Source organism: Typopeltis vanoorti, chromosome 1 (genome assembly GCF_054136105.1).
Source record: "Typopeltis vanoorti isolate ZY-2024b chromosome 1, IOZ_Tvanoo_1.0, whole genome shotgun sequence".
Classification (NCBI taxonomy): domain Eukaryota; kingdom Metazoa; phylum Arthropoda; class Arachnida; order Uropygi; family Thelyphonidae; genus Typopeltis; species Typopeltis vanoorti.
In genome coordinates, this window is record NC_143549.1 from 150,022,708 (window position 1) to 150,034,965 (window position 12,258).

A 12,258-nucleotide genomic window follows, 5' to 3' on the forward strand; every position below is an offset into this window, starting at 1 on the left:
CTCCATTTTCCAGTTGCTGTAAGTGTGAAAAATAGCTGTAATCTTTACGTGCCAATATAGATTTAAATAGGCCTATTTTAGATGTTGAAAGTTTATTTTCCACTTGGTTAGAGTATAATAAATTTAGTTTAATCCTTTATCCAAGTGTGAGCAACGAGTTGCTCACACTTTATCCAAGTGTTGCAACGAGTTGCCCTGGTGTGTACCACCTTAACCCAGTCCTGAAGATACTTTCAGGCGCAAACTTTGTTTGCTCACACTTGGATAAAGGATTAAACTAAATTTATTATAGGCCTATTTTAGCTTGTAAGCCTATTAGGATTGTTCGGGCTTGAATAAATGTAACATCTTTACCTTGCAGACGTTTCTCTATTTCTTTAAAATTTGAATATAGGTCTGCCAAATAGAAAAGATGATTTCTACACTTTTTTAACTCATCGCATAGTGATTGGTCCACATCCATGAGAAACTCAACAGTGGAGTCATACAAGTCTTTGCAAGGAATAACCTCTTGACAAATACCTTACTTCCGTGTGTAAAAGAAGTTGTTTAAATTTTCATCATTTTTTTTAACAAAATTACAAACGGTTGCGAATTCAGAGGATGTGCTTTAATTGTATTCACTGACCTGATACACACTTTTAAGGCAGTTCGCCACTTAAATTCACTATTCAAGATGGTTACTGTGTAATACACAGTGAACAGTACACCCATCGGGAACCTTTTTCTTGAGATGGATGCAAATCCTTTGTAACAGCCAGCCATTGCAGTAATATTTTCAGAGGAAAATTAAGTTTATTCAAATAATCCTCTAGGTATCTCAGAATTGTCTCACCTTTTGCATCAGCTTTAAGGTAGTTGGCAAACAAAAACTCATCAACAATGCACTTTAGGATTTGACTATTATATCTCATGAGAATATTTGAACTATCGAATGTTGACTCATTGAGTTGGATGGAAAACTTGCGATGTTGAAGCTCTGACCCCAAACTTTTCTCCACATCATTGGCAATCTCATCAATACACCAGTTCACTGTCCTTACACTTAAAGGTATGCATTTTAAAACAGGTTGAGACTCTTTCTTCATAACAGTTTCAATCACATCTTTAATGGCTGGTATGATGAACTTTTCACCAATGGTATGTGGTTTTCCTTTCTTTGCTATTTTAAGAGAACTGTATGATGCCTTCAGTCCTCCTTCATAATCTCCACTGGCAGGTGCTTTTAAAAATGTCTTTAAATGTGGTCATTTTATGATCTTTTCTTTCAGTGCCTTAAGAAAATTAATATATTTGTTTTTCTTATCAGAGTGAACCCTTTCAAGATGGTCTTTCATCTTTGAAGGCTTTATGGCATCATTACTGAAAGTCTTTTCACATAATAAGCACATAGGCATTGTTTCATTGGTAAGTGATGGTATAAATCCAAATTTTAAATACTCTTGCGAATACCATCGGCACTTCTCCTTACTATCAGGGGCTGCCATTATGGGCACTAAACTTTAAAAAAATTACACAGTAAATTCAAAGTTATCAGATCACTGAACACCACTCTGATAGCTATGGGCTATAAATGCGCACTAGCTCTGATTTTTTCTGTTCTAGATGTCTTCATTGGGGAGAGCGTGCGCTTCTCCTTTGTTGGCTCAGCCGATTACCAGTTGGTGTTTCATGTTTACTAGGTGGTACTCAAAATTATTTTAGGTGTTTATTGAACCCTAGACATTCATTGACCCCTTGGATAGTCACATCGACCACTTTGCTGACTCCTGGTCTAAGTAATGAAATGCAGTTTGTAGCTGGGTAGAGTGAATTTGATAGACAAAAAAGATATATATGACTGATGGATTGTACTTGAATAGCTTGGAGTTAGGTGTTTCAAAAAAATGTTATTCAGTGAGCGATTGGAAGTACAAAATCATAAAAACAAATAATTAGAGAAAGTATGTGCCCAAACACCTTTGATGCATGTTAATGTGGGAACAAAGATGATCACATCATGTTGAATGGATCAGTCATTACGAGTTTCAAGACTAGTTTTGAGCATGAGGTGACACTAGAATTCATATATGCAAATACTAGAAGCAACAAGAATAAGGGTGAGAACTTTTTTTGCAGCAGTTAATTTGACTTGGCCAAGAATGATTGATATTAGTGATATATTTGGTTAATGAAGGATGATATAAGGATAGAATGTAAGAAGCATTATATTTTTAGGAAGGATAGGATGAATGGGGAAGATGTATTGTTGGTGGTGTTATATGTTTTTCCTATCCTCATTCATGTTCTTATAGCAAGCTTACCACTAATCTTTACTTAATTTTCCTTTCTCTCTCACACATGCACGTAAGTCTTTTGTCTCTTATCAAACTAATTTATTTCTTAGGATCTTTGCAATCTTATTGGCCTCTCTATGTTCTAAACGTCAATTTGATGGAGTTCACCCTATAAGTATTAACGCATTTATTTTTTTACTGCGCCAGCTAATACCTAGGATAGAAAGGATTCTTGCTCTGGGTGACCCCCTTCAAAGAGACAATGATAATTTGATCAAGATTAATCTTATCCCTCCGCTTGCTTATTTCTTTCTTTCTCACAGTCGTGGCTCGCTTAATATATTTTTACTCATGGGTTTATCCTGCTTACTTCGTTGATAATTTTGTGATTTGTGATTGATAATTTCATATAACATAAGCAGACCAGGCAAGTACATGAATGAAACAATTTAATGAGCTTTAAGGTGATACACAATAATACAATTCAAACAGGTTAATATGGTAACACTCAATTTAGATCATAGGCTCTAATTAATTTATACTAATCACACATATTAAATTTGCAATAACCACTAATACAATCATTTTAGTATAAATTCATAGGTCATCATCATGCCATTCTGATACACGTGGCCATCAGTTAACACAACAGCACAATTTACACATTAAGTTTAACATAATCAGATATCTACTTGGCCTCATGGGCAAACAAATCTTAACACTGTTTCGGACCTATGCCTAGTTGTAGGCTACTCTTATAGTCCCTTAAGTTCAGTCCAATATAAATGTTCTCACTGGGAATTCACTCTCTTCTATAACTGGAATTAGTATTTTAAAAGTCTACATTACCATCTCTGTCCTTGAATTCTTAGGACTTGTTCCTACCTTGTCTGGTCATCAAGGCCTTCAATATAGTCGCTTTAGAGGATATCTTCCGTAGATCTGTGCGAGTAGAATCTCCGCGAGAAGACTGGGAGGTGGCACGGTAACGTCGCCTTGAATGGATGGCATCAATTTAGTTCCTCCGTCGCATGACAACGCACAGCTATCCTAGAGCACGCATATAGCTTGGTCCAATACGAACGCTATGACATACGAACTAAATTCCTTCCGCAACTGGCCAGGAAACTTCCCCGACGACGAGCTCGACCACTGTCTGAGAGATTAGGAACCAGGAATCCAGGAAAAAAAAGATCTGGAATCATGCTTGCAAGGCCTTTTTGTTTAACTCTTTCCTCTCGGCAAATCTCGATCTTTTTTGGCGCGTTGGCGCGAATCACGACGTTAGCACACGTGATTCGCACCAACGTGGTCACATGTGCTAACGTCGATCACCTTAGCTCCCTCTATTTTTTTTCGCACGTGTGTCTGCCTTCCTTTCTTGGAAGATGCTTAGGTTTCCTTTTCCAATACTTCTCTCCCTCCCCTCTCTCTCTCATAATGCAGGATGGCAAAAGTGACCCTTGAACCTTGATTCATAGGCCTTGCTAATTTAGTACCAGGGACTGGCTTTTCAAATGGATTTGCCAGCTTACATGGATCTCTATATCTGGTTCACACTTAATACAGATTATATATAAAAATATAAAAGCTTGCTATACAAATTCATGAAATTCCTAAGTTTTAAGTGTTTTGTACTTGTAAACAGCTTACACTTATCCTATTGCCAATGTTCCATATTCTCTGCCTAAAATGTATTAAAGTTGTGACCTGAATAATTTACATTAAACATTTCTTAGCCTATTCAGGACACAACAGTGGTAACAGAAGGTAAGATTGAAGGAAGCAGTGAATTTGAATATTTCTAGTGTAAGATAGATGCTGACAGGACAAAATGTATAGATTATTGCTGCAGACTAGTTTGTTGCATCAGGACTTCAGTTATGATGGACAGAGATTGGAAGGAGGAAAGAGCACGCAAAAGGAAGGAATTGGAATTTATTCAAATACTATGAGATAATAAGCTTAAAAAAAAAAAGCATATGACAGAGAGGTCCTGGTGTTCGAGAGTGCTGATTTGGTGATAATGTATAGACACTTGATGTATCCTATCATATGCACTTTAGTGTTCACACATTGTTGTGTTTGTACTGAGTGTTAGGAAGATTCACAAGGGCTCATATCCAATTGGTGAAATGACCTCAAATTTATTCTTCAGAATCCAGAAAGTGAGTGATTCAAGACCAAAATAAATAAATTAATTAATTAATATATATATATAATTTTAATAAAACTAAATAAAGCTATATAAAGATAAATGTTTAAATCAATAATTTTATAAAACTAATTAGATCGACGACTTTCTAAATTTCTCTTGTTATTCTCTAGAAGATAGAATCACTCATGCACTGACTCATTCTAGTATCGGATTACTTTACATATTATTATCAATCCTGAGCACCTTGTTTTCACAGCAAATTAAAAAAAAAAAAAAAAAATCTCCCAACTTCCCAGCTTACCACATCATCCCTGACACCCATTGGCTTATAGCAGCAACCAGTTTTATATTTTGTCCTACTGGCATTAATCTCAATCTAGATTGAATCAAATCTACAGTGAGATTCTCTCTTCCCATTAGCACATCCTGGAGTCTATTGCATCTGCTGCACCTGTAACTTACCGTACATTGGTGAAACAGGACGGACAATCCTACGCAAGAAAGAACACATTAAATATAACCATTATGGTGAAGCAGGCCTCTCAGACCATGCACTCTCAACACCTTACACCAAATCAACTGGAAAAGCACCTACTCTTTACACCGCACAAAAACCTGGCACAAAAGGAAATTTAAGGAAGCCTGCAAAATCCTGATTAACCACCCAAATATCAACAACAAAGATGGCATGAAAATTCCAAGAATCTGGATGGCACACATTCAACCTACCTAATATATAAGATCCAGCATAAATCAGGACTCTAGCCAATCTTCAGCTAGTATTAGAAACCATTCCATACCAACTGGCTGGAATGTACATGATGTTAATATATGTATATAGATAGATACTTGTTGTTGTGCCCAATGTATTTCTACAACCAACAGATAACACCAATAATAGGACTCTAGCATTGATGTGTACTTTTTTTAATTTTTATTTTATTTATTTATTTATTTTTCCACCAGAGGTCAGGCCAACAATTGTTGTAGCAGTTGGTCAGTGTCTTTAACAAACCAGTTTGATTGTAGTGTAGCTTGTTTTCTGTGTATAGTTGTATGCTCCAGAAGATGACCTTGACATAAAGGTCAAAACATCGAATGTAGATTTTAGTTATATTAAACTAAAGTTTTTATTCAAACACGGTAGTTGTCTCCATAAATTTCAAAAATGCATTCGGATCACCGTGTAAGCTTAAAAGAAAGGTTTCAATCTTACGCTTTGTCCTGTTAATACAGATTTGAAATGATTTCATCTAGAGAGCAAAAAAGAATGAATTTCTTGAGTATTTTTTGGGACATGTGATGAAGGTCATGTGGATCAAGAGTCTTGGATTTGATCATTTCACCAGAAGATGTAAATGGAATATCAGATATCCCTCCAGGTTTGACAGTGACTACAGGATAATCACTTGGGTAATTGCCAACCATATGAAGATTTATGTAGAGAAAAAATATATACATGGAATTACAAGGCTGGTTATTATGGAAAGTTCAGAAGATAACTGTGGACTATGGCATGGAATGAAAAATAATGAGTTGTGTGGAAAGGCAATCAGTACTGCTTGGGCACTATTCAAGAATCAGCAAGTTGTGTATGTGTTTCAGTGTCCTGGAAGAGAAAGTTACCAGTGATGTTTTACAGAGATTCTTTTTGGAGCCATTAGTGTCTAACTTCTAATGATATTGGGAGAGGTTTTAATGGAGATATGTAGTTGCTTGTAGAGGATGCAAAAGTGCAGAAAACCAGGTGGTGTAAAAGAGATGTTTGGCTTTGTATAGATAGATTTAAATAGATTGTATAAGTACACATGTGAGTCATGTGACCAATTCAGTGGCAAAATGTTCAGTTTTATAATAAGCAAAGATCAGATGTAAAGCTCAGGTAGTGAAGATATCGTAGAGATATAAGAGATATATTGCTAAAATTATCAGGACATTGCACTGAGTATAGGAAGAGTTTAAATGATGCAGAGAGCATTTACATGCAGAAGTAAGGATTTTATGGTTACTATGTATAAGCAATCAGGTGACGTATGGATTGCTGCGACAGATTTGGTCACTTGGCTTTCAAGAGAATTATTTTGTGTTAGAAATGTTCAAGAAATGATTGACTAGAACAGTTTCCAGTCCCTATAATGTTGGAATGAAAATTCATGAAACACAGAGCCTTGTAGATAGGGGGAGGGGAGGATATAATGGATATGTATAAATTGGTGAGGGGTTGTTATTGTATTAATGTGAAAGGGATTTTACATAGAATAGGAGAGAATAGAATAAGAGGCTTTTCCTGGAAGCTGTATAAGGAGGGTGTAAGCAAGGGAAGCAACGAGCAGGTTTTTTGCATAGAAATTAGTTGGTGAGTGAAATGCATTGTGTGAGTGTAGTGAGTATGGAAACAGTGAATGAGTTTAAGGCATTGCTTGATGAGCTGTGTGACAGCATGATCTACCTTGATGAGTTTTGAGTTCAATTAGGCCTGATGATGATGATATTAAAGCAAAAAGGCAGAAAAGGTAGTCTTGTACTGGGTCAAGTTCCTATGGAGTGGAAGGAGGATAAGATTGTGCCGCTTCATAAGGGAGGGGGATAGAACTCGAGCATCAAACTATAGGCCTATCTTTGTGTTAGGTATTGTGGTTAAGTGGTTTGAGATGCTTGTGAGAACTAGTATCCAGAATTTATTATTATTATTTGACACCTCTAGGGAATCCAAAGACTCATCTAGGGAGGACACCTACTCTACAACTCTGTCTCCACCACTCAATCTACCAACTGATCACAACTACACCAACACTATCTACTGCCGACCACCACTAGTATTTCCAAAGACAATCACAAATATCCATGCCCACGGCAGAGGATTCGAACCTGCATCCCTTCGACTGCAGATAATTGGTTGGCAACAATAGTATTATCTTTGATGGACAACATCGATTTACTAAAGGGAGGTCATGTTTTAGTAATCTACTTACTTACTTATAATAAGGTGACTGCTTTCTTGGACAAATGAGAAGGATATGTAGTAATATACTTCGATTTTGCAATGGCTTTTGATAGATTACTGCATGATGTTGATAGTCAAACTAGAGCATTAGATCAGTGCGTTGGATTGGAGACTGGCTATCTGATAAGTATCAACAAGTTGTGTATGGTGGGAGCGTATCCAGGAAAAGAAAAGTCATTAGTGGTGTGCCTCAGGGGTCTGTTTTAGGACCATTACTGTTTAACTTGTATATTAATGATATTGGCAAAGATTTGGATGGAGATATTCAGTTGTTTGCAGATGATGCGAAGAGTAGAGAAGATGTTGGGGCCTTACAAGAAGACTTGAATAAATTGAGTGATTTGAATGGGGATGTGAGTTCAATGTTGCAGAATGTAAGGTTTTAAAATTTGGGAAACAAAGATGGGAAGCAGAATTTATGCTTGATGAGGATATATTGTTGGAGGTGGAGGAAATAAGAGATCTTGGGGTGATAGTGGATAAGGATCTGAAATTTAGGGGACACATTGCCGAAATTGTGAAGATAGCACACTATCTTGAAGAAGTAGGGAAATTCTTCTTCCATTGTATAAGGCTTTGATTAGGCCACACATGGACTACTGTGCCCAGATTTGGTCACCTGGTTTTCAGAAGGACGAAGAAATGTTGGAAAGGGTCCAGAGGCGACTGACTAAGGTAGTTTCTAACCTCTGGAATGTTGAATATGAGGAAAGATTGAGAAGATGCAGTTTGCAGAGTCTGGTGGATAGGAGGAAAGTTAGTAAGAATTTGTTATAGGATCAATGTTGGAGAGGTTCTATAGAAAACAATGGGAGATCAGAGAGAACCAGAGGTCATCCCTGGAAACTGTATAAAGAGGGTGTGAGGAGGGGAGTGAGAAGCAGGTTGTTTTTCATGCAGAGTTGTGAATGATTGGAATTCCTTGCCTTAGAGTGTGGTATCTGCATAGAATTTGGTGTGTTTAAAGTGCTGTATGATGAGCTGTGTGTATGATAAAAGGACTTCCTATTGAGTCTTTGACTCCATGTGGTCTTGGGTAATAATAATAATAATTAACATGAAGATATCAAACCTAATCTGATAGGATTGGCCACTTCAATAGAGTGGAGATAAAAGATTTTGCAAAATATTATTTGTAGCAAAAACTACAGACAAGATCAGGGAGAAGATCAGCATACAAGTGCATTGATCTAGTTTGGAGTGTTTTAGAAAATTTGAAAAATAGAAGCTGTCAAGATTGGGCATGTGATTAATCACAGACCAATTTAGAGAAAAATTACTGATAGAAAAGCTCTAATCAAATATTTAATTTGACTGTCATAATATTTTGTACATCTTCTTGAGGTTATACATAAGAATATGAATGCTATTATTATAATAATTATTATTATTAATTTTAGAAAGTATATCTAGGAACCATAAAAATGAAGTGGTGTAGCAAACAGTATTGTTGAAATTGGAATGTCATCAGAATATAGTGATATCCCTACATTACTGATATAGATGTTAAATTGCAAACATAATGTGCTTGAGGGAATTTTCAGTGTGCAGAATTTAAGTTATACATGATGATAAGTAATGTTTTTTTTTCTTTTAAATTTTTGTTTTCATTTTTTACAGACTCCATTATTTTCTAAAATTAGATAAGTCGTAATTTAAAAATCTGTAATAGTGAAATTTTCTTAAGTCCCCTTATTGGTGCTTAACACTTGTATTTGTGTCAGTGATTTTTTTTTTTTTTTAGCTATTATATGTATATACAGGGTGTTCGGGATAAATTTGACAGTTTCGTAAGGAAAAAGAAAATCTTCTTTGTATCTATTAAATTTAATGAATTGACAAAAAAACATTACAGGCAGAGTTAATTACAATACTATCAACAAGATTTACTCAAAATAACCACCATTAGCATCGATCACAGCTTCAATTCTGCTTCGGAACCTCGAACAAGCTGATGCTACAGTCTCCCTGGGAAGGGCCGCAAAAACTGTTTTAATTTTATCCATTAACTGGGCTTTTGTATTACTGGAAGTGCGATTGGTGTCTTTTTCAACTGCGCCCCATACAAAATAATCCATGGGGTTAAGGTCTGGGGAGTTTGGAGGCCAAACATTTGGACTGGTGAACTCGTAGAAATTTTCAGACAACCATTTTTGACTTTTCCCAGAGGTGTGGCAAGGGGCCGAATCCTGCTGCCATACATACGGCCTACCATTGGCTACCCTTGTTATCCAGGGCTTGACTACAGTTAGCAACTCCACGAACAAAGCCCGAATTCCAATGCCAGGGTTCTTCAACACCTGTTCCTGCAGATTTGCGAGGAATTCTGCTGTACGAACGCAATCAGATCGTCTGCTAGGGATCTTTCTTCTTGCTACATCCTCGTAGTCACCATTGCAAGTCTCTAGTTCATGCCTGATTGTTTTTACTGTATTCAGGGAGCATTGGGCAGCAGTCGTAATATCCTTATTTTGATGGCGGGCACAAATCATCATGATACAAGTTATTCTCTTCCATGATTCAGGTGGGTTCCAGCTATCCATCCTTTCTGACATCTTGTATATGAATGAAGAAGGGTCCAAACTTTTAAATGAAGAGAAGTGTGTGTTAATACATGTAACTTACGGAAAAATATAATTAATTATAAATATGTCAAATTTATCCCGAACACCCTGTATATATATATATTATTTATTTTTATATTACTTTGCACAGTAATTTTTTTTTTTCTATTTAAGGCATTTGGATGATACTTTTCCTTACTGTAGCAAATTAAAATCTATGAAAATGTTTTTTGAAAAGAGACAACATGATATGTCACCAGAAGAAGTAGCAGTTCTCTTAGGTAAGTACAGTTGATTGTTTAATCTGTATCATATTGTATATCATCTCTCTCTCCTCCTTTTTTTTCTGCACACATACACACAGTAATGTAATAGGTGCATTATGTTAGTGTAAATTATTCATGAAAATAATTTCTTGCTTAAGGGAGAATTTTAAATTATTCCTCCTGCTTAAGCATTTGATTTTAATTTTCTGTGGCGATCCACATAAGAAAGATTGAGTATTTTAAATAGATAATGACAATCTTATACCATAATGAATGATTAGACTTATATCATAATGAGTTTCTTACCATTATATCATTTCTCAGTGGTGTTTCAGGCCCTTAGGATCCATAACATGCCAAATATTCTTGGCTTCCATAACCATCATTTTGATAGATTATGCCAGTAAATGTATTTATGCATGTAAATTGTGTGTATTCCTAGTCAATTTCCTGCTTAGGTGAAGGAAAAGCCCTACCAGCTAATTTACATTCAGTTGAAAAGTCATCATAAGGATTTCTTCCATCCTAGATTGCACTGAAACCCAGGTATTTCCAGCTCCATGGTCATCGTTGATACCAAATGAGCTATGAATGCTCAGGGTTTCTTACAAAATTGTAAATTTGATTATTGCATTTTCAGGAAGAATATGTGAAGAATGCCTACTTCTTAGCATCTACACAGGCTTAACATATGAAAATTATTTACACATATGTTATGTCCTTAATTTTTTTCTCAAATGGCAGCAAGAGAATTATGCAATTGGGATATATACACTATGCTGAATTGCCATAAAGTCTAAAGGCTCAGTGTAGCAGATCCTCATTATCAGATGCACTGCATATTTTCTTCTGGTCACATGTGGTCTGCATAAGGATGTCATATATACATAAGGATGGCAGTCTGGTTGGCCGAGTGGTTAGCATATTCACTCTCCTGCCAAAAGGCTGTGGGTTCAAATTCCGCCATGGGCATGGATGTTTGTGATTGTCTGTGAAAATACTAGTGATGGTGGTAGATGGCATTGGTGTAGTTGCAGTTCATTGTAGTTGGTGGAGACAGAGTTGTAGAGCAAGTGTGCCCTACCTCGATGAGTCTATGGACACCCTGGAGATATCACATAATAATAATATTAGTGGTCTGTCTGTTCTTGATATTGATAGAAGACTATATTGCCTAAAATTGACTGTAGGCTACATTATCTGCTGATGGCTATATAAAGGTGCCACATTAGAAATTGTTAAGACTTGATACTTGATCTAAGACATGACAAGTCAGAATCCAAATTCTGTACATCTTACCAATTATATATTTGGCATAATCCTTTATCCAAGTGTAAGCAAACAAAGTTTGTGCCTGAAGTATTTTCAGGACTGGGGCAACTCATGGACTGGGGCAATACTAAGCACAGCCAAGTGAAAAACACTTCCATCTTCCATGCATAAAAAAAATTGAATTTGTTGATTTTTACTACTTGTGCTTATTGCTTATCTTTACTAGTCATACTCTTATTTATTGTCATGTCTATTTCTGACACTATGCATAAGATTGAATTTGAATTTAGAAAATATATCATTTGAATTTTACTTTTTTATTTTTTAACATGTTCACAATCAATGATTTGAAAAAAAAAATGTTCTCAGGACTAGCAGCCAGTTAATCAAAATTAATTTTCTTTACATTCAAAATCAAAGTTAACAAAATTGAGCTAATATGTATCGTATCTTCCCTTTCATGTTAGTTTCAGTGGCCTGTCACAGCCAAGTAAGCAGGCTTCTTAAAAAACCTGCAAATTGCTTATGATAAGGTGGTTAATCCTGTTTGCATTATCTGCTATATCTCTAAACTGCATGTTTTCATTTTGACTTGTTTGGTTGTTTTGTGGGACGAAAAACCAGTGTTTCCAGGAGGAAAAATATTATTGCCTCCATATGAGACTGGCTAACTCGCCTTAGTCACGGGAAAATAAGTTTGGATAACCCGGGTTAATAT

General features: G+C 36.0%; 1 protein-coding gene across 2 annotated transcripts in view; it reads left to right on the top strand.

Moving 5' to 3' along the window:
- Positions 1-12,258, top strand: part of LOC150110535 (ADP-ribosylhydrolase ARH3-like) — a 164,820-nt gene that overhangs the window by 65,607 nt on the left and 86,955 nt on the right. For both annotated transcript variants that reach the window (XM_090394618.1, XM_090394624.1), the window contains exon 5: positions 10,177-10,283. In XM_090394618.1, the coding sequence (XP_090250744.1) occupies positions 10,177-10,283 (107 nt within the window). The remainder of the gene's footprint in view (positions 1-10,176; positions 10,284-12,258) is intronic.